At 41.2% G+C, this 23049-nt stretch overlaps 1 protein-coding gene and 1 pseudogene across 3 annotated transcripts in view; one reads left to right on the plus strand and one right to left on the minus strand.

Annotated features, from left to right (window-relative positions):
• The window catches only part of ATL3 (atlastin GTPase 3), a 50527-nt gene extending 27803 nt beyond the window's left edge, over positions 1-22724 (plus strand). For all 3 annotated transcript variants that reach the window (XM_011942629.1, XM_011942631.1, XM_011942630.1), the window contains 10 exons: positions 2370-2474; positions 2947-2997; positions 8464-8520; positions 9209-9301; positions 9981-10119; positions 15292-15419; positions 16035-16091; positions 18661-18732; positions 20274-20705; positions 22441-22724. In XM_011942629.1, the coding sequence (XP_011798019.1) occupies positions 2370-2474; positions 2947-2997; positions 8464-8520; positions 9209-9301; positions 9981-10119; positions 15292-15419; positions 16035-16091; positions 18661-18732; positions 20274-20705; positions 22441-22527 (1221 nt within the window). In that variant the 3' untranslated portion in view covers positions 22528-22724. The remainder of the gene's footprint in view (positions 1-2369; positions 2475-2946; positions 2998-8463; positions 8521-9208; positions 9302-9980; positions 10120-15291; positions 15420-16034; positions 16092-18660; positions 18733-20273; positions 20706-22440) is intronic.
• Positions 19033-19521, minus strand: LOC105512232 (annotated as a pseudogene).
• Positions 22725-23049: the final 325 nt, after the last annotated feature.

Genomic DNA, 23049 nt, shown 5'->3' on the forward strand with positions numbered 1-23049 from the left:
TCTCAAAAAGAAAAAAAAAAAATAGTTTAGGAAATCTGTATAATATTAGTAGTGAGGAAGCTTTGTTTTTAGTTACATGACTTTTATAGCTCTTACATTTTTTTATCCTGTTGAATTTCACTTTTGTAAAGCTCCATCCTTTTCATTGTCATCTGGGTTTCCTGCCTTAAAAAAATTAGTGGCTGGGCACAGTGGCTCATGCTTGTAATCCCAGCACTTAGGGAGGCCGAGGCATGCGGATCGTGAAGTCAGGAGTTGGAGACCAGCCTGGCCAACTTGGTGAAACCCCATCTCTACTAAAAATACAAAAATTTAGCCGGGTGTGGTGGTGTGCACCTGTAATGCCAGCTACTCAGGAGGCTGAGGCAGGAGAATCTCTTGAACCTGGGAGATGGAGGTTGCAGTGAGCCAAGGTCGCGCCATTGCACTCCAGCCTAGGTGACAAGAGTAAAACTCTGTCTCAAAAAAAACCCCCCCAAAAAAATAGACTGGGTGCGGTGGCTCACGCCTGTAATCCCAGCACTTTGGGAGGCCGAGGCAGGCGGATCATCTGAGGTCAGGAGTTTCAGACAAGCCTGACCAACATGGTGAAACCCTGTCTCCACTAAAAATACAAAAACTAGCCGGGCATGGTGGCTCATGGCTGTAATCCCAGCTACTCGGGAGGCTGAGGCGGGAGAATCGCTTGAACCTGGGAGGTGGAGGTTGCAGTGAGCCAAGATCGTGCTGTTGCACTCCAGCTTGGGCGACAGAGTGAAACTCTGTCTCAAAAAAAAAAATTGTATCTTTATTTTGTTTGTTTTAGGTTTTCAGGAAAATTAATTGGAAAGTGCCCAGTTCCCACACCCTCCTTCAGTTTGGTCTGTTGATTATATCTTATAATAATGTGATACATTTGTTACAATTAATATTTGAACCAATATATTGTCATTAGCTAAAGCCCATACATAGTTTACTTTAGGGCTCACTCATTGTGTTGTACATTGGATTTTGACAAGTGTATAGTGATATGTGTCCACTATTACTGTATCATACAGAACAGTCACTGCTCTAAACATTCTCTGTGCTGTACTTGTCTGTTCCTCTCTTCTTACCTCCCCACAAACTCCTCCACTGATCTTTTTACTGTCTCCATAGTTTTACCTCTACCGGAATGTCATATAGTTAGAATCATACAATATGCAGCCTTTTCAGATTGGCTTCTTTCACTTAGCAATGTGATTTTAAGATTTCTGCAACTCTTTTGTATCTTGATAGTTCATTTCTTTTTATTGCTGAATAGTATTCTGCATTATGAATGCACCAGTTTGTTCATCCATTTGCCTGTTGAAGGACATCTTGGTCCTTCAACCAAGGACTTTCAAATTTTGGGCTTTCAAATTTTGACAATTAAAAATAAAGCTCCTATAAATACTCATGTGTTGGTTTTTATTGAGACATAAGTTTTTCAGCTCCTTTGGGTATATACCAAAGAGTTTTTTTTTTTTTTTTTTGAGACAAAATCTCGCTCTGTCACCCAGGCTGGAGTGCAGCAGTATGGTCTTGGCTCACTGCAACCTCTGCCTCCTGGCTTCAAGCGATTCTCCTGCCTCAGCCTCCTGAGTAGCTGGGACTACAGGTGTGCACCCCCACGCCCGTATAATTTTTTTTTTTTTTCTTTTTGTATTTTTAGTAGAGACGGGGTTTTGCCATGTTAGCCAGGCTGATCTCAAACTCTGGACCTCAGGTGATCCACCTGCCTTGGCCTCCCAAAGTACTGGGATTGCAGGTGTGAGCCACTGTGCCTGTCCTAATTTTTGTATTTTTGGTAGAGACAGGATTTCACTGTGTTGGCCAGGTTGGTCTGGAACTCCTGGCCTCAAGTGATCCACCTGACTTGGCCTCCCTCCCAAAGGGCTAGGATTACAGGCATGAGCCATTGCACCCGACCTAATTTTTTAAATTTTGTGTAGAGACAGGGTCTCACTATGTTGCCCAGGCTAGTATTGAACTCCTGGGCTCAAGTGATGCTGCCGCCATGGCCTCCTACGTGTTGGTATTATAGGTGTGAGCCACTGCCAAGATGAGTATTTTTTAGATTCTTTTTCAACAACAAAAATCATCCAAATGCCTGGCTGGGTAATGAGCTAATTGCTTTCAACTTTTGACTGTTTCAATTGGTGGGGCAATTTTTGCCTTCCATATTGCTCTGTATTCCTCTGGATAATCTTCAGAAGAGTGCTGTAGTCAAAGCAAAGTACCTAAATAGTTGTACAGAACCTACAAGCGGGTGCTTAAGGGTCACGTAAATATTACCTGTACTTTTCCATTTCTCCTTTACATTTTCCTCCTTAGTTTAATCTCTTTTGTTTGTATTTTCCTTTTTTTAGGTTGCAGTTGTTCTGATGGATACCCAGGGGGCATTTGACAGCCAGTCAACTGTGAAAGACTGTGCTACCATCTTTGCTCTAAGCACTATGACTAGTTCTGTTCAGGTAAAAACCACTTGACTCGGAAAAAAGCTTGCAAAGGAAATAAGATAAAGGGAGGAAATACAGTTTTGATTATTCTGTTAACAGAATTTCTGTGATGATATGTAAATATTTTTAAACTGTAGATTCAGTTAAACTCTTAAAAGTTTGAGAAGGAGCCAAAGAATTTTTCCTCTTTGGTCATAATTATATATAAAGTTCAAAAAATGGAAATTTATATCTATTACATCATATAGGAAGTATAGATTTGATAAGAACTTAGGAAAACTATATTTTAAACTGTAAAGGAAGAATTTTTGACTTCAACCTTATGTGCATAGTTTTCCAAAAGACAGATCATATTACTGTTTGAACAGGCCTCATGTTCTTATATGCAAGTCTTTAATTGTTCAAAGCTTCTGTCAGCCCTTTAGGCTTATTTGGGATTTGTTTGAAGTAAGCCAGAATAGTATCAATCTGGATTTTTGTTTTCTAGATTTATAATTTATCCCAGAACATTCAAGAAGATGATCTTCAACAGCTGCAGGTATATGTTTCTCATAACAATTTTAACAGCATATTATTTAAAAGTTTAAAGATTAAGAAAAATTTTACGACTAAGTAGTTTTTGGCAAAAGATTGAAATGTAGAGGAAGGTTTTTGGTTCATAGTAATTCTATACTATGTATATCCATTGGTGGGGTGGAGCAGGGGCAGTTCGGGAAGGCCTTAATGATTTGAGCAGAGAATGAAAGAAAGTGGGCAAGTGAGTCCTTCAGATCCATTTGGGTGGAAAACTGTTACAGCAGAGGAGCAGCTGCTGAAAGACAGACCCTGCGGGGAGTGTGCTTGGCAAGATCAAGGAATGGCAAGGAGGCCCGTGGGTAGGATTGGAGAGTGTGACAGGAAGGGGCTAAGTGATGAAGTCAGAGAGGCAGTGAGGTCCCACTCATGCTGGGTCTTTTCTCTGGGGAAGGTGGGAGCCATGGGAGGGTCATCAGCAATGATGTTATCTGACATGTTGTAAAGGGATCATTCTGGCTGCCATGTTCAGAATAGGTTTTTTTTTTGAGACGAAGTTTTGCTCTTGTCCCTAGGCTGGAGTGCAATGGTGCAATCTTGGCTCACTGCAAGCTGGGGTTACAGACAGGTGTGTGCCACCACACCTGGCTGATTTTTGTATTTTTTTTTTTTTTGAGACGGAGTCTTGCTCTGTCCCCCAGGCTGGAGTGCAGTGGCCGGATCTCAGCTCACTGCAAGCTCTGCCTCCCGGGTTCGCGCCATTCTCCTGCCTCAGCCTCCCGGAGTAGCTGGGACTACAGGCGCCCGCTACCTCGCCCGGCTAGTTTTTGTATTTTTTTTAGTAGAGACAGGGTTTCACCGTGTTAGCCAGGATGGTCTCGATCTCCTGACCTCGTGATCCGCCCGTCTCGGCCTCCCAAAGTGCTGGGATTACAGGCTTGAGCCACCGCGCCCGGCCTGATTTTTGTATTTTTAATAGAGACGGGATTTCACCATGTCAGTCAGGCTGGTCTCAAACTGTTGACCTCGTGATCCGCCAGCCTTGGTCTCCCAAAGTGTTGGGATTACAGGCGTGAGCCACCGCGCCTGGCCTATTTTTTTCTCCTTTTTTATAGCAGCAGTTCTTATCTGTTTTTCCCACAAAATGCTCTTTCATGAGTATTTGAAATTGCATCCAGGGTTGGATGCAATTCCTGGTATATTGCTCTAATGCTACTTCTCCCACTGACACTCAAGAAAGCATCAGAATGTGAGTGAGTAAGGGTGTCATTATTATAGGGATTACCTCGAATTAGTTATATTTATTTAAAAAAACAAGGAAATTTCCTCCTAAACCTCGATCCTTAATGTTGCTTATGGCAATTGCCTGTACTTCATAATTGGTAGTACTATACCAGTGCCATGGCTCAGTGGTTGAGAGCTGTTGCTCTGTAAAACTTCCATCACAACTTGAGTTGGTCACCGTTTCACCTGAAATTTATTCCTTTCTAAGCTCCTTCCTTTCAACCATTTTTCGAATGCTTACCTTGTATGAGGTAGAGGGCCAAGTGCTGTAGATGCAAGGTCAAATTCACAGGTACCAGGTGCTAGGACTTTAGCATGTTTTTCTTAGAGACACAATTCAACCCATAAGAGGTAGTAAGTAGATTATGATGCAGTTATGTAATTCACCTTGTTTCACATGACAAGGCTGTTGGTGGACTCAAACAACTGTGTAATATAAATGTTACAGAGGAGAAAATAATATGTTTATGTGCCTGGAAATCCATAAGAATCAACTAGAAAATTATTTGGAGCTTAAAAAATAATTAAGGTCTCCATCACAAAATACAGGTACAAAATCATTAGGTTTTCCTCTCTACTAACAATAATCAATTAAAAAATATAATGGAAAAAATTGATTATAGCAACAAAATAATGAAAACAGAATAAACTTAAAAAAGATCTATGTGGCGCACTTGAGAATTGTATGAGGCATATAAAATATTTAACATGCAGAAATATGCCTTGTTTCTTCTATATGGGGATGATAATAGCCAACATATATTTATTGCTTTTACTCTGTACTATTACAGACACTGCAGTGTGTTATAAACATCTCATTTTAGACTGAGAATTATAAAATTGTCAGTTCTTCCCCACTAAACAAAATCATAAAGGCGTTATTTTGGGAACTTGACAGAATTGTTGTGAAATTCATTTGGAAAGTTGAATTGTATAACAGCCAAGAAAATTACAGGGGAAATATGAGATAATTGACTTAGTATATATTATAAATCTGTAATTACAAGAACATGGCATTGGTTCAGGAAAAATAGATCAATGCACTATACTTATGATATGCTACATTTTCATGTATTTTATTCTACTTAAGAATATATACACATATACCATAAAGGATAGATCAGTCAATAAATGGTATTAGGACAGTTGGCTATGTATTTAGATAAATTAGAAATTATATTCCTCTTTGGAATGCTGAGGCAGGCTGATCACCTGAGTTCGGGTGTTTGAGACCATCTTGGCCAACATGGTGAAACCCTGTCTCTACTAAAAACACAAAAATTAGCCAGGCATGGTGGCACATGCCTGTAATCCCAGCACTTTGGGAGGCTGAGGCGGGTTAATCATGAGGTCAGGAGTTCAAGACCAGCCTGGCAAACATGGAGAAATCCCATCTCTACTAAAAATACAAAAATTAACTGGGTGTTGATGTTCATGAAGAACCTTCTGATTAAACACATTAATATTTCTTCAGTGAAATATATGACCAATAAAATGGGGGTAAATAAGCCTATAAAAAAACTTCGTGTCAGTTGAAGGCAGGTTTTTCTTCCAAATAAGTTTCCCACCTAACCTGGATTTTTAGTACTTTTTTTTTTTTTTTTTTTTGAGATGGAGTCTCCCTCAGTTGCCCAGGCTGGAGTGCAGTGGCACAATCTTGGCTCACTGCAACCTCCGCCTCCCAAGTTCAGGTGATTCTGCTGCCTTAGCCTTCCAAGTAGCTGGGACTGCAGGTGTGTGCCACCACGCCTGGCTAATTTTTTTGTACTTTTAGTAGAGACAGGGTTTCACTATGTTGGTCAGACTGACCTTGAACCGCTAATCTGAAATGATCCACCTGCGTTATCCTCCCAAAGTACCAAGATTACAGGTGTGAGCCACATGCCTGGCCTTTTTATTTTTTTGCTTTTTTTTTTTAGAGACAGCATCTCACTCTGCTGCCTAGGCTGGAGTGCAGTGGTGTGATCTTGGCTCACTGCAGCCTCCACCTCCTGGGCTCAAGCAATTCTCCTTCCTCAGCCTCCTGAGAAACTGGGATTACAGGCATGTGCCACCATGCCCAGTTAATTTTTGTATTTTTAGTAGAGACAGGGTTTCGCCATGTTGGCGAGGCTAGTCTCGAACTCCTGACCTCAAGTGATCCGCCCGCCTTGGCCTCCCGAAGTGCTGGGATTACAGGCGTGAATCACAGCAGCCAGACCTGCCGAGAGGCTTTTCTCAAATATCTAACTGGTGGTCCTTGACTACCTATTTAAGAGAGAGCCACTAACAATCCAACTGGGAGCTTCGATAAGAGGGTAGGCCTTAGGTACTGGTTTGGATCACAATGAGGTAGGTGGTTGAGCAAGGTTATCTAGCTATTTTGTTGCCAACTCCTAAATATCTGTTTTTTGCAGATATTTATTCTTGAGTTGTCAGTTTCCCTGGAGAAAATTTCTTTAAATTCCTGCATTGGTGGGTAGAAGCTTGTTGTGGCAACCAGTAGGGTGAGAGGGCTAAGGAGTCCCACTGCTCACTATGTGGACTTTGATTTAAGTACCTGTTTCCAGGAAAGTAGGAGACTTACTCCTAACCTCAGTTGAGTATGGTATTTAAGTCTAGATTTTTTTGTTGTTGTTGATTTATCTTCTCCAAATAGTACACTTCCCATCTTCTATGGAGGCAGGAAAAATATGGGGGTTAGAGAGGGGTACCTGGGAATGTAGATACTTTCTCCTAAGACTCACATATTTCCTAGTTTTCAGCTGCACTCCTACACTTCCTCCTGTAAGGTAACTGCATGCTTATAATTTCTGGGCATTTCAGGGATTCTACTGAGATACTTTGCTTCTTCCTTGTTGGTCCCTGTCTCTTCCAGATTTCTTAGCAGAACAGAGAAAGCCAAAACTTAAGACAGTTCTCATTTGTCTATTTTCTATCCAGAATGTTTTTGACAGGTCTTTTCTGCTGACTGCTTTGTACTGTTTATTTACTTTTAAACTTCGTTTTGTTATGATTTTAGTGAGGCTTCTTGAAGAAATAGAGGTAAATATACATGTAAACCTTAACCTTAAAGAATTTAGTCATTTGAATGGTATAAATATTATAGACCTAATACTTTTCTTGCTGCTGGAAATCCAGTAGTGCATAAAACAGAGAAATATTCCTGCCCTCGTGGAGTTTAAATGCTAGTAGAAAGACAGATGCAAATCAAGACAAGAAGAGGTATAGTACATTAGATAATGATAAATGTTAAGAAAAAAATTTTTAAGGCCGGGCGTGGTGGCTCACGCCTGTAATCCCAGCACTTTGAGAGGCGAAGGCGGGTGGATCGCCTGGGGTCAGGAGTTCGAGACCAGCCTGACCAGCATGGAGAAACCCCTTCTCTACTAAAAATACAAAATTAGCTGGGCGTGGTGGCACATGCCTGTAATCCCAGCTACTCAGGAGGCTGAGTCAGGAGAATAGCTTGAACCCGGGAGGCGGAGGTTGCGGTGAGCCATGCGCCATCACACTCCAGCCTGGGCAATAAGAGCACAGAGCACAACTCTGTCTCAAAAAAAAAAAAATTTTTTTTAAAGACACGAAGTAGGAAATAAGTAGGAAATATTATTGGCAAACCTGTAATCTTTTTAGGTAGATGGCCATGGAAGGCTTCACTGAGAAGGAGCCATTTGAAAGACCTTACTTACTTAAGAAGTGAGGGAGCAGATCATGAGGATATTTGGGAGAAGAACTTACAGTTAGTGGGAGGAGCCAGTATGAAGGTCCTAAGGCAGCAGTGTGCCCTGTATGTTTGAAGAACAGGAAGGAGGGCCAGTGTGGCAGCATCACACTGTAAGGACTGGCTTTAATACTGAATGAAGTTGCAGGGTTTTGAGCAAAGCCATGATATGATCTGACTAACCATGTTATAACAGAGTCAATGTGGTTGCTGTATTGAGAATAGCCCATAGGGAGTCACGAGCTGAGGCAGTTAGGAGGCTATTGCAGTATTCCAAGCCACATGGAAATAGTGAGTGGCTGGATTCTGGATTTGCTGATGAATTGGGATGTGGGATGTGAGCAGGGAATAACCAAGATGATTTTAAGGTTCATGACTCCTGTGGGCTTTTGAAACTGGAGAACCCTGGTATCAATATAAATATAATGAATACTTTGCTAAAAAAAGCCATAGAACTATTTTAAGTAATTTTGCTTTACAAACCATAATGCTTCTTTTTTAAAGCTCTTCACAGAATACGGTCGTCTGGCAATGGATGAAATTTTCCAAAAGCCTTTCCAGGTTAGAATATTTATTTTAAATATAATTCATATATTTGTTTTTGTTCATAGATCAGCAAACTACAGCTCATAGGCCAAATCTAGCCTGCCACCTGTTTTTATGACTGTGAGCTAAGAATGGTTTTTACATTTTTAAATGGTTGAAAAAAATGAGCAATACTATTTTATGACATGGAAATTGTCTGAAATTCAAATGTCAGTGTCTATAGATAAAATTTTAGTGGAACACAGCCATGCTCATTTGTCTTTGTACTGTCTGTGACTGCTTTCCTGCTACAATGGCAGAGTTGAGTAATTACTTAAAAAATAAACTCTCTGGGTTGGGCATTTTGGCTTACACCTGTAATCCCAGCACTTTGAGAGGCCAAGGCAGGCAGATCACCTAAGGTCAAGAGTTCAAGACCAACTTGGCCAACATGGAATCTGTCTCTATTAAAAATACAAAAATTAGCTGGTGTGGTGGTGGGTGCCTGTAATCTCAGCTACTCAGGAGGCTAAGGCAGGAGGGTTGCTTGAGCCTGGTAGGCCCAACCTCTTAAAAAAAAAAAAGAAAGAAAAAAAAGTAAATCCTTCAGTACGTATCTTTACCCCCTTTTTAGAAGCTGGCATTATGCAAAGACGTATTGCAGTTGTTCTCTTGAAAATGTGTTTATGCATGTTAAAATATGTTCTGGTCTTTTCTTAAATAGACACTGATGTTTTTGGTTAGAGATTGGAGTTTCCCTTATGAATACAGCTACGGACTCCAAGGAGGAATGGCATTTTTGGATAAGCGTTTACAGGTAAGTGGGACTGTAATCTTCTGAGGAATTATCTCAGAGTGGTGATAGCTTTCTCATTTGCCTTTGGCTATTGTGTTTAAAGCAATTATTGAAAATGATATTGAATACATTAACTATATATGAATCTTAATGCAAGCTAATATTATTTATTCCTGATAAGATTAAAGAACCTGTATATACAGTGCACAGGAACTGTAGAAGAAAACTCTGGGCCAGTGCCCAAGCTTTGATTATAATTTCCATTTTACATTTTAAACCAAGTTCTGTATGTGTCTTTAGAAGTCACACTCAGAATCTTAGTTATGTTATTCTTATTCAAAATTTTTACTTATTTTGGGATAAACAGGCCTAACCTGTTCCCCCAAACCAAAACACAGGAATCCTTTGTCTGTCACTACTCATTGGTTAGATCCTCCTTCATCCGCACAAACTATCCCTTATGTAATACTCTTTTTAAAAAAAAGAAATTCTTCCGCACCTGATTTGTTAGCTATAGGAGTCAAGCCATGGGTAATCAGATTTGTGTGTTTATTGCTTCTTAGGGTTCTGAGTTTTCTCATTTGGCCACTATGATCCATCAGAGCGGAGGAGTCTTCTTACCTTTATCCTTATACTAGTTGTCCCTAGTAAAGAAAACCAAAAGACTTTTGGTTGGTAAATTGTTGGTCTTCATTGGCAGGTGAAGGAACATCAACATGAAGAAATTCAGAATGTTCGAAATCACATTCACTCATGTTTCTCGGATGTCACCTGCTTTCTCTTACCACATCCAGGACTCCAGGTGGCCACAAGCCCTGACTTTGATGGGAAATTGAAAGGTGTGTTCCAAGTGTTACTTTAAATGTGTGATTTGAACTTTGGAATTAAAAATAATGAATCACTTACAAATCAAGTGAATGCTTAAGAAAAATGGTGTGCTGTCTTAGAGTAGTATTTAAAGTCTAGTTCAGATTTTGCTCCTGACTTAATGCACCCATCAGAATTAGTTTGCGTTGACTTCTCCACCTGTAATGGTGGTGTTCATATCCATTAGTAGTCTTTCTAAGAGACTCGTTATGGTTCTTGGTTTATAAGAGATATAAATACTAAATAAAGGAAGACTAAACATTAGTCAGCTAATATTAAGTAAAATTAACTTCCCAAGGGAAGGCAGCATGATGCATGGCAGAGCCATTATTTTCATCTTATTTGTGATTATAGCAAAACCTGGTGCTGGGTCATGTGCTAATGTCAGGAAGTGCTAACTAAGTGGTAGGTGAGAGGAATTGTAGTTGGGACTCTTGGGCTCCATTATCTTATTTTTGTTCCTTTTTCATTAAGGCCTTGAGTCATTAAATGGCCGGCCCTTGATTTACACATGTGTTAAACTGAGCACTTGTTAATAAGCTTATCCGAGTCTCTCAGATTGCTGGTAATGTTTGCAACACTATGCTAGGTAGTTTGATACTTATGCTCCCAGTAATTCCATGAAGTTGATGTAATTTCCTTTATCTTATATGTGAGGAAAATGGCAAAAATAGTTAAGGAAAAGGAGGAAAGTTAAGTAACTTGCTCAAATTGCTCTGCTAGTAAGTAAGTGGTGAGGCGTAGATCTGCATCCAAGTTCTTGTTGCTCCAAACCCATACTGGGCTAAAATAGGGGTTCTTCTGTTATATGGAGGAAATCATGTAGAGGATATGTACTGTTTAGTTACTACTAAAAGGTTTTGAAGTGAATGGTTTTCATAGCCTTATATTAAATATAAAGTGCATCATTTTCAACCTATTTGATTTAGTTGATCCAAGAAAATGAATGTTCAACTCAAGATTTCCATTCCAGCTGGTCTTAATATTGCAAAGAAACTGAGTAAAAGAGACTTAACCTTTACCTTTTATTTGTCACTTCTCTGATATTTTTACATGGTTGGCAGCTTTCCTGAGGAGGAGACTTCCCTGGCCTGTTTCATGGCAATTGAAAGATCTAAGATTATTGCTTTGGGAGAGAAATCTGCTTGGCAAGCATTGGACCTAGAATCTTTTACCTGAAAAGCAGTTTCAAGGGAGTTTTCAGAGCTGAGTAGGGAGAGAAAGTTGAGTGTGTGTGTGTGTGTGTGTGTGTGTGTGTGTCTGTCTAGGTAATATATTGTTTAGGATTATAATGCTCCATTATTAGTTGTACTTTTACCAACCTGAACTCGGATTTGTTCATCACTGATGGAAATGTGTCCAGTGGAATTCTTAAATGGAGGTGTTAGGAGAGGGTGAATTAGAGTGACTCCTAGTGATTATCCAGTATAAACACACACAAATGGCATTCTTCCATAGTTTCAGTTTTAATATTCCAGTGCATTGCTTTAAAGTTTGTTTTCATTTTTATCATGTTATTCAGGGAGTAGGCAGAGTTTTTTTAAAGTTCAGTAACCCTGGCTTTTTTAGCATCACTATGCCTGGCTAATTTTTTTATTTTTTATAGAGATAGGGTCTCCCTATGTTGCCCAGGCTGGTCTCGAACTCCTGACCTCAAGTGATCCTCCCACCTCCCACTTCAACTTCTTAAAGTGTTGGGATTACTGGCATGAGCCACCACGCCCAGCCAGTACTTTTTTAAATGGAAAGATTTGAAAAATAAAAATTTGCTTCTTTGCCTAACTTTAAAATGTTAAAAATATGTTAAAAGCCTGCCCTCTGTGTTTATTTAAGGAACTACATTATTATGAGGATTGTTTATGAAGAATTCTTACTAGCTCTACAAAGGTTTATGTACATTTTAGATTTGGAATTTTAGGGAACTTCTTAACCGAGATATTGAAAGGTTTTGAGTGAAGAGTAAATTGGATGCTAAATTGCAAGTAGCAGGTGATTTGTATTTGGCAAGTGCTAGCTTGAGAACCACACACATTTTATTGTAGGAGACCTGTTAGTAGAACTAATGTAGTTTTCAGAATTAAAAGATAGACATTATATTTTCTCTAGTATATACTTGTGCAGTTCCATGGTTGAGATTCTGCAGTCCTGTTCCATGTAACTTGGAAAATAGACAACATTAGCCTGAGGTTGTTAGGGCTAATCCATAAAAAGAACTTAAAATGTAATTTTTGTAGAACATTTAAATTTCATAAGAACTACATTCTGAAACTATTTCTGCAAATGTTCCCCCAGATACTTTAGGAATTATTCCAGTGGTTTTATTTTAGTTTTAAAGATCAACTGCTTATTTAGAGGTAGATGCCTGCCAAACATGATCTTAGTTTTGGTATAACTGATACTGAGCTGCTGTTTCTTGCAGTAATTAGCTAGCATAGCTGCTGAGTTTTTGTTGTTGTTGTTTTTGTTTGTTTGTTGTTTTTTGAGACGGAGTCTTGCTCTGTCACCCAGGCTGGAGTGCAGTGGCTGGATCTCCGCTCACTGTAAGCTCCGCCTCCTGGGTTTACGCCATTCTCCTGCCTCAGCCTCCCGAGTAGCTGGGACTACAGGCACCCACCACCTCACCCAGCTAGTTTTTTGTATTTTTTAGTAGAGACGGGGTTTCACCGTGTTAGCCAGGATGGTCTCGATCTCCTGACCTTGTGATCCGCCTGTCTCGGCCTCCCAAAGTGCTGGGATTACAGGCTTGAGCCACCGTACCTGGCCTTGTTTGTTTGTTTTTTGAGACAGAGTCTTGTCTGCACTCTGTTGCCCAGGCTGGAGTGCAGTGGTGCAATCTCAGCTCACTGCCACCTCCGCCTCCCGGGCTCAAGTGATTCTTGTGCCACATTCTCCCGAGTAACTGGGATTGCAGGAGTACACTGCCATACCTGGATAATTTTTGTATTTTTAGTAGAAACGGGATTTCACCATGTTGGCCAGGCTGGTCTTGAACTCCTGGCCTCAAGCAATCTGCCCCCCCTTGGCCTCTCAAGGTGCTGGGATTACAGGTGCGAGCCACCACGCTAGGCCTAGAGTAGCTGCTCTTTGAGAATACTTTTCATCAGATGCAGGATGACTGTGTTGTCAGCATAAAGAAAATTGTCATCTTGCTATTTACTGTCACAGGGAGACCTAATACAGTAACTGCTGAGTTGTGTAGTTAGAAATTACACAGGAGGGTTTATAGGGCACAGTCTTCTTTGACACCATTGAAGATTGAGATTGTTTCTGTTATGAGACAGTTCTTGTCTATTCTGATTTTAAAACTGTTATTTTGGTGTAGGCTTCATAGAAACATGAGTGGCATATAGGGTCTGTACAGCTTGTTAAAGTGGCAAGTGTAGCATCTGGATCCTGCTACAACTTCTTGTGTGAGGTATTTTTGAAACACTCAGTCTTTCAGTGTGATGGAAATTGAAACCATACAAAAAGGTTTTTTGAATATATAATACATTCACATATTTAAAATGTTATAAAGGATTAAAAAGTACTCAGTGAAAAGTCTCTCTTCCATTTTTGTAGGCTTTCAGAGTTTCTTTAGTATATGAAAGCAAATGTGAATGTGTACAGAAATGGCCTATTATGTATACTTTTATACTTTTTCACTACAAGGTTATAAAGTACTTTTCCCATGCTTTTCTTGAAATTTTAATTTCATTTTTCATGTTATAGTCTGTTGGTGGAGTATTGAAGAGTTCTTATTTGATGTGGGCTCCTACCTGCTTTTTTTTCAGTGTATAGCTGGGAACCCAAGAAGATGTTAGAAGATGATGTAAATCAGCTTTTCTGTATTTTAATTCTCCTATGTCTTTGTAGTTGGACCAGCCAATAATTCTTACCTTGAGGAAAGAGCTCTATTTAATGGCTCTCCTGATCCCTCTGTGGGAACCTTGTAGAAACTGCAGAGAATCTGTCACCTTTCTTGAGTTAGTGGTCTTTTCATTTTGGTGTGGTTCCAAGGGTCTCTGAGGAGATAATAGAAAATAAATATAATGAGGGGCAGGTACTTCTTCTTTTAACATTAAAAATATTAACAAGAATAAATCAAATAGATGACCAGTGATTTCTAATTGATTTAAAGGAGTAGTGTGAGGGCGTGGCAAAGGCCTGAGACAACTTGAGAGGTTGAAAATTGACTTGTTGAAGACCTTGTTATTGAAATTCTTTTTTTTTTTTTTTTTCTGAGATGGAGTTTCACTCTGTTGCCCAGGCTGGAGTGCAGTGGTACGATCTTGGCTCACTGCAACCTCTGCCTCCCGGGTTCAAGCTATTCTCTGCCTCAGCCTCCCAAGTAGCTGGGATTACAGGCACCTGCCACCACCTCCGGCTAATTTTTGCATTTTTAGTAGAGACGGGGTTTCACCATCTTGGCCAGACTGGTCTTGAACTCCTGATCCACCTGCCTTGACCTCCCGAAGTGCTGGGATTACAGGCATGAGTCACTGTGCACGGCCATCAAATTATTAAAAAGTGAAATTTCTTGAAAGGCTAGGGAGTAGACCAGATATCCCAGAGTGAAAACCAAGGTAAGGATATTCTTCATATATAGTATTCTATTTTGAACTAGAGAAGACTTTCTACTACAGTGGGGAAGGAAAAAACTGAAGGTACATTGGGACAGAGATCTATCAGCAACCTGATCATAGCCAGAAAGTGTCAAAACATAGTCTCAGACCCCTTCTTCTCTCCCACGTTTTTTTTTTTTCCTTGAGATGGAGTCTCACTCTTGTTGCCCAGGCTGGAGTGCAATGGTGCAACCTCGGCCCACTGCAACCTCCTCCTCCTGGGTTCAAGTGATTCTCCTGTCTCACCCTTCTGAGTAGCTGGGATTACAGACACCCACCACCATGCCCGGTTAGTTTTTCTATTTTTAGTAGAGACGGGGTTTCACTGTTGGTCAGGCTGGTCTCCTGACCTTAGGCGATCCACCTGCCTTGGCCTTCCAAAGTGCTGGGATTATGGGCAGGAGCCACCAGGCCAGCTTCTCTCCCACTTTCTACAACCAATGTTAAAAGCACTAGACTGGGAAGATTGCATTTTATGTTCACTTTGGTTGAATAAGGCTGTTTGGGTTATTTTTTCCTTCTTTGTGGTCCTGTGAACAGATATTGCTGGTGAATTCAAAGAGCAGTTACAGGTACTGATACCGTATGTATTAAACCCATCTAAGTTAATGGAAAAGGAGATCAATGGCTCAAAGGTCACCTGTCGGGGACTATTGGAGTATTTTAAGGTAAATATGGATTTTAATTAATAAAATTTTTGATTTTTGGTAAAGCTGATCTAACTTGTAAATCAACTTGAATTTAAATATTTTGAAACTTAAAATTTTCTGGGGGAGATGGTGAAAGGCATTTTCAGAGACCTTGGTGTCCTTCCAGGAGTGGGCCATTGGGTGGCAGTATTGGTCTAAGAACCAAATGGATGTTCTTTGCACTCTCTTAGAGGAGCAATTAGCTGTGACTAAAGGAAGATTGTTCCTCAAGGAAGATGGTGTGGACAGGAGGTGGTTAGGAAGTTGCTGTGAGTAGGAGGAGACGGCACCTAGATGTGACACGACTACCTCAAGGCGGATGGTCACTCTGCCCACAGGTAGTGGTGAGGCCAGCGTGCATGGGGAGCTGGATGGGAATCCTAGCCTCTGTAGGTTTGTGCTGCTTGAGAACATTTTTAGTTAACTAAAAATGCTAACATGCACTCAAAGGTGTGTGGTGTGTTTTTGCTAATTCCTGGTTGTTGATCTAAGTGTTTAGGAAAATGCAGTTGTATGGTCACTTTCTAAAAATTAATTATGAGTAAGATATGACTGCATAACATTTTATAGCAGTTTTTATGTTTATATTTTAAGGCATATATTAAAATTTATCAAGGAGAAGATCTGCCTCACCCCAAGTCCATGCTTCAGGTAAACAATGATTTGACATCCTAAATGCTACCCTTCAGTTACCTGAGTTGACCTGTATACAATAAGCAGAGTTCTTCAGGAAGAGAATGTGCTTTTTCTCCTTTTTCATTATGCTGAGGTCTGTTAATTTTTTTTTTTAGCACATTTTGCAGTAGTGTGGCCTCCTAGTTCACTTTGCAGTAATGTGACCTTCTGGTTCACTTGTTTGTATTCATGGTTGTACAGTTGAAATGGCTTCTCCTCACTGGGCCTAGTCTTTTCACCAAACACATTTCGGGAAGCACAGTTTATTATACTTGGGTGAAACATACCCACCATGCTAGACAAGCAATTTCCTGTCATCTGTTGTTTATTTTTTAAATTTTTATATAATTTATAATTTTTTGAGACAGAGTCTCACTCTTGAGAAGGCTGGAGTGCAGTGGCATGATCTCAGCTCACCGCAACCTCTACCTCCTGGGTTCAAGTGATTCTCGTGCCTCAGCCTCCCGAGTAGCTGGGATTATAGGCATATACCACCATGCCTGGCTAATTTTTGTGTTTTTAATAGAGATCGGTTTAGCCATGTTGCCCAGGCTGGTCTCGAACTCCTGGACTCAAGCAATCCGACCGTCTTGGCCTCCCGAAGTGCTGGGATTATAGGGGTGAGCCGCTGTGCCTGGCCATACTTTTTTTAATTAAAAAAAAAAAAATAGGGATGTGGTCTTGCTGTGTTGCTCAGGCTGGTCTTAAACTTGGCTCAAGCGATGTGCCTGCCTCAGCCTCCCAAAGTGCTAAGATTAAAGGTGTAAGCCCCCATGCCTGACCTATTGTTTACTTTAGTGGAACATGTCCTGACATACCTGTTTACTATTCACTAATCAGGTTTTTAATTTGCAACTAGAAGATCATTTGGTTAAAACATAATTTTTACTTTCATGTGCTGAACATAAGGGGATTTATTGCCAAGTGTTGATTTCTTTTGTAGCAGAAAATTTTCATAAAGGGAGCTAGAGCCTGGGATTGACATTGCAGATAATTTTTTCCTTTTTTTTTTTGAGACGGAGTCTTGCTCTGTTGCTCAGGCTGGAGTGCAGTGGCGCGAGCTCGGCTCACTGCAAGCTCCGCCTCCTGGGTTCATGCCATTCTCCTGCCTCAGCCTCCCAAGCAGCTGGGACTACAGGCACCCGCCACCATGCCTGGCTAATTTTTTTTGTATTTTTAGTAGAGATGGAGTTTCACAGTGTTAGCCAGGATGATCTCTATCTCCTGACCTTGTGATCCACCCACCTCAGCCTCCCAAAGTGCTGGGATTACAGGCATGAGCCACCGCGCCTGGCACCTCCCCCCTCCTTTTTTTTTTTTGAGACGGAGTCTCGCTCTGTCGCCCAGGCTGGAGTGCAGTGGCGCGAGCTCGGCTCACTGCAAGCTCCGCCTCCTGGGTTCATGCCATTCTCCTGCCTCAGCCTCCCAAGCAGCTGGGACTACAGGCACCCGCCACCATGCCTGGCTAATTTTTTTTGTATTTTTAGTAGAGATGGAGTTTCACAGTGTTAGCCAGGATGATCTCTATCTCCTGACCTTGTGATCCACCCACCTCAGCCTCCCAAAGTGCTGGGATTACAGGCATGAGCCACCGCGCCTGGCACCTCCCCCCTCCTTTTTTTTTTTTGAGACGGAGTCTCGCTCTGTCGCCCAGGCTGGAGTGCAGTGGCCGGATCTCAGCTCACTGCATGCTCCGCCTCCCGGGTTTACGCCATTCTCCTGCCTCAGCCTCCCGAGTAGCTGGGACTACAGGCGCCCGCCACCTCGCCCGGCTAGCTTTTTGTATTTTTTAGTAGAGACGGGGTTTCACCGTGTTAGCCAGGATGGTCTCGATCTCCTGACCTCGTGATCCGCCTGTCTCGGCCTCCCAAAGTGCTGGGATTACAGGCATGAGCCACCACACCCAACCTTTCCTCCTTTTTTTTTTTTTTTTTTTTTTTGACTCACATCTATTTTTTTCAAGTTGAAGCAATGGAGCCAGGTGTGGTGGCTTACGCCTGTAATCCCAGCACTTTGAGAGGCTGAGGTGGATAGATCACTTGAGCCTGGGTGTTCAAGATCAGCTTGGGCAATATAGAGAGACTCTAGCTGTGCAAAACAAAAACTTCAAAAGTTAGCCAAGCGTGGTGGCATGCACTGGCGGGAGGATGGCTTGCATTCAGGAGATGAAGGTTGCCATGTGCTGAGATCACCAGTGAACTCCAGCCTGGGTGACAGAGTGAGACTCTGTCTCAAAAAAATAAAATTTAAACAATTAAAAAATAAATTAATGCAATGGAAATAGTATTTTCCTTGAATTTTGGAGATTTAATTTTTGCTAAAGATTCTTATGTATAAGAATACATATTTCTATGTATATGAACTTCTACCATTTTTTTGGGTAGAAAATTTGGCAGAGAAAGTGTATTTTATGTCATCAGTTGAACTATATGGAAATCTAGAAAAATAGGAAGAATGGGGATTAGAGAAGATTTTTTATTAGGTTATTTGTGGAGGAATGTTAAAAGAAGAAGGATTTATAGTTCATGTTTTTCTCTCTTAAAAGGCCACTGCTGAAGCCAACAACTTAGCAGCTGCAGCCTCTGCCAAGGACATTTATTATAACAACATGGAAGAGGTACGTGGGACATACGCCTTATTCTGAAATATCTGTAACCTGTCTGGGCATTGTTGTGGACTTCAAAAGCCCAACTTGATCCTACTTAATGTATCTTTAAGTGATGAGGCAACAAAGTTATATTCAGGTTGTCCTGGTAACGGGGGCCTTCTAATTATTACCATTTCTTTTTTTGTTTGTCTGTTTTTGTTTTGTTTTGTTTGAATAGCAAATAGTTTATTGGTAAGTATGTGGTTTCAGTGGGAGTAATAAATTCACACGAACAGGAGACAATAATCAAGTCAAAAGAATAAATGCTTACTAATCATCAGAAAATCTGTGGCCATTAAGGCTGGCACATAAAAATCCAAAATCACTCAGAGGCCAAATAAGAAGATTCGTGCTCTTATTAGTTCACATGGAGTAGGTCCATAGTACCTGGAATCTATAGAATTCTGTTGATTATCACCTTCTGACCAGACATGACCCACTGGGGCATAACTGTGGCTTTTAAGGAAATCTGATGGGCTAGAGGTGAGGATTTTGTCTCCTTCCAAACCAGTTACTCTTTTATAAATATTTGATTTTGGATCACTTGGGCTTTTTGCAGTCACCTCTTTGGATACTATAAAAATGTCGACTAAAATTTTCTTCAAAGACAATATCTGAATTTTGAATTGTAGGCTCCACTGATGGTCCAGAACACATGACAACACCACCAACGTATTCAAAAGCACAGTGAGCTATACAGCCATACTGAATAGTATAGCCAGCAAGACGCAAAGGTTTCCCCAGAACACCATGAAGCATAGTTCTGTGTAGACTCTGCCACCATTGGTCATAGGTCTGTTCTATAATTCATTCAATTTTTAGGGAAGTCGCAGGGCTTCCAGAAAAAAAAAAAAAAGCATGTCTCAAAGCGTATATGGGTGATCCATGATTTCAGGAATCCTTGGGTCCCAAAGAACCCTGAAGACCCTCAACCAGGACACAGGTGGGCCTTTCTCACCTGGGCCCCCGAGAAGTCGACCATTTGATTTTGTTTTTTTGAGACGGAGTCTCACTCTGTCACCCAGGCTGGAGTGCAGTGATACGATCTCGACTCACTGCAGCCTCCGCCTCCCGGGTTCAAACGGTTCTCCTGCCTCAGCCTTCTGAGTAGCTGGGATTACAGGTGCCTGCCATCACGCCCGGCTAATGCTTTTTGTATTTTTAGTAGAGACGGAGTTTCACCATGTTGGCCAGACTGATTTCAAACTCCTGACTTCAAGTGATCTGCCTGCCCCAGCCTCTGAAAGTGATGGGATTACAGGCGTGAGCCACCGTGCCCGGCCCAGTGTCACTGCTCTTTCCAATTAACATTATCACCCTGGTTTTTTAAGTGTGTTTTTCAGAGGAAGTGAAACTAGACTTTATTAGTCTTAGTCATCTTTTAAAAGTTAACTTATTAATATATTGTTAACATCTTAAAACATTCTAATCCTTTTATTATCTTTTCGTGTGTTATTTGGCAGTTGTTTCTGAAGAGATCTTTTAACATATTGTGTCTTTGTTCTTTTTAGGTTTGTGGGGGAGAGAAACCTTATTTGTCTCCAGACATTCTAGAGGAGAAGCACTGTGAATTCAAACAACTTGCTCTGGACCATTTTAAGAAGACCAAGAAGATGGGTGGGAAGGATTTCAGCTTTCGTTACCAGCAGGAGCTGGAGGAGGAAATCAAGGAATTATATGAGAACTTCTGCAAGCACAATGGTAGCAAGAACGTCTTCAGCACCTTCCGAACCCCTGCAGTGCTGTTCACGGGCATTGTAGCTTTGTACATAGCCTCAGGCCTCACTGGCTTCATAGGTCTTGAGGTTGTAGCCCAGTTGTTCAACTGTATGGTTGGACTACTGTTAATAGCGCTCCTCACCTGGGGCTACATCAGGTATTCTGGTCAATATCGTGAGCTGGGCGGAGCTATTGATTTTGGTGCCGCATATGTTTTGGAGCAGGTAAGTAGTGCTGCTGAAGAGCCTGAGGGTTGATAATGGGCAGATATTTGTGCTTCTGTTGTGAAATATCTTAGTTTGGAAGAATTTCATAGCAAAGACATGAGACAATGGCCACTCCCTTGGCCTTTGTTTTCTGATAGACTTTATGTTTTATTATCCTTTAGGATATTAATATTTATTCTTAATATTTTGTTTCCATGCCTAAAAAGGCGCCCCCCCACCTTCTTTTTTTTTTTTTTTTTTTTGAGACAGAGTCTCGCTCTGCTGCCAAGATGGGATTTCAGTGGGGACATAGCCAAACCATATCAGATGTAGAAAGAGGCTATTGTAATTTTTTTTTTTTTTTTTCCTGAGACAAAGTCTCGCTCTGTTCTCTTGCCCAGGCTGGAGTCCAATGGCATGGTCTTGGCTCACTGCAACGTCAGCCTGCCAGGTTCAAGCGATTCTCTTGCCTCAGCCTCCCAAGTAGCTGAGACTACAGGTGTGTGCCACCACGGCCCGCTAGTTTTTTTATTTTTAATAGAGACAGGGTTTCACCATGTTGACCAGGCTGGTCTCGAACTCCTGACCTCATGATCCGCCTGCCTCAGCCTCCCAAAGTGCTGGGATTACAGGTGTGAGCCACTGCGCCCGGCCCAGAAACAGCCCTTTAATGCAAAAACATTGCAACTTAGACATACTGATTGTGTTTCCCTTTGGCAACGTTTTTTTTTTTTTTCCTGAGACAGAGTTTTACACTTTTGCCCAGGCTGGAGTGAAATGGTGTGATCATGGCTCACTGCAACCTCTGCCCACTGGGTTCAAGAGATTCTCTTGCCTCAGCCTCCAAAGAGTAGCTGGGATTATAGGTGCCCGACACCATACCCAGCTAATTTTTATGTATTTTTTAGTAGAGATAGCATTTTGCCATGTTGGCTAGGCTGGTATTGAACTCCTGACCTCAGGTGATCCACCCTCCTCGGCCTCCCAAAGTGCTAGGATTATAGGCATGAGCTATCGCACCTGGCCGGCAACTTCTAATTACATACTCTTCAGACATAATTTTTATGTGATTCTCCCTTCTCACCCGCCCCCAGATTAATTTCACTGAAAAACAGGAGCTTTGAAAAAATTATGAACTTAACGAAAAATGTTCGGTTTTGAGTCCTACTGGATTAGGAAAGGGATGGTATCTCTTTTTATATAAAAATCTTCCAAAAGCCAGTGACTTGCTTATTTACTTATTGGGTTGCTTATTTATTTATTTATAAAATTTTTTTTAGAGACGAGGTCTTTCTCTGTCACCCAGGCTGGTATCTTAGCTCACTGTAACTAAAACTCCTGGGCTCAAGTGATCCTCCTGCCTCAAGTGAGCCTCCCGAGCAGCTGGTGTTACAGGCGAGTGCCACCACACCCGACTAACCCAGTAGCTCTTGGACATTGACATGGTCACAAGTTTTGTACATCTTTGAGATGATACATTCGTTTTTCTGAGTAACATGAACAGATTAGTTGGGTTAGCAGGTTGTGAAGCCACAGGAGCTGCCTATCCTACCCCAGCCACAGAGCAGATGTTCCCCTGGCTCTCTTGGGAGTTAGTTCCTGCCACAGCTTTCCTGTATCCCTGCATTTTCATTACAGTGCTTTCTGTAACATGCTGATGATGGAGACAGGTTTTTGAAAGTTTAAGGACTTACTTTCTTGTTGCTGTGTTGTATTTTATTAACTTACATGTTGAATAAATGGACTTTTGCAGGCTTCTTCTCATATCGGTAATTCCACTCAGGCCACCATGAGGGATGCAGTTGTTGGAAGACCACCCCTGATTAAAAAAGCTCAATAGCATCTTAACATGAAGATCAAACAAAAAAACAACCAGCCCCTACTGATTTCTGGGTTTCTGCCACGGCCAGAGGTTCATATCTAGAGGAATGGCAGATCTGAGACCATCCAGGAAGAGCTAAAACGTGGCCCTGTAATAAATGAGCAGACCTCTCCTGTGGTTTCTGATTATTAAACACACTTCCATTTCTCTTGGAAGCATTTCTTTTCCTTGCTGTTATAGATGCAAGCCTGTGTCTATTTTCATATTACTCTGCTTTGTGCACTTTATGGAGGAGGAAACTAGAGGAAAAATGGAAATGCAGCTTTTAAGTTGTTTATGTGCCACTTAGTGCCTTTTAAGATTGATTCCCTGATTTTGCAGACACGATAGGGAGGGGTTGGAGGATAACCTCATGAAAGATGCCATTTTTGGGGTGAAATTTGTCATTTCTTTTATACTTTACTCTTTTGAGAAGGATTCCTTTTTTCTTTTTTTTCTTGAGTTGGAGTCTCACTCTTACCAGGCTTGAGTGCAGTGGTG

This window comes from Colobus angolensis, unplaced genomic scaffold (genome assembly GCF_000951035.1).
Source record: "Colobus angolensis palliatus isolate OR3802 unplaced genomic scaffold, Cang.pa_1.0 Scaffold21, whole genome shotgun sequence".
In the NCBI taxonomy this organism is placed as follows: domain Eukaryota; kingdom Metazoa; phylum Chordata; class Mammalia; order Primates; family Cercopithecidae; genus Colobus; species Colobus angolensis.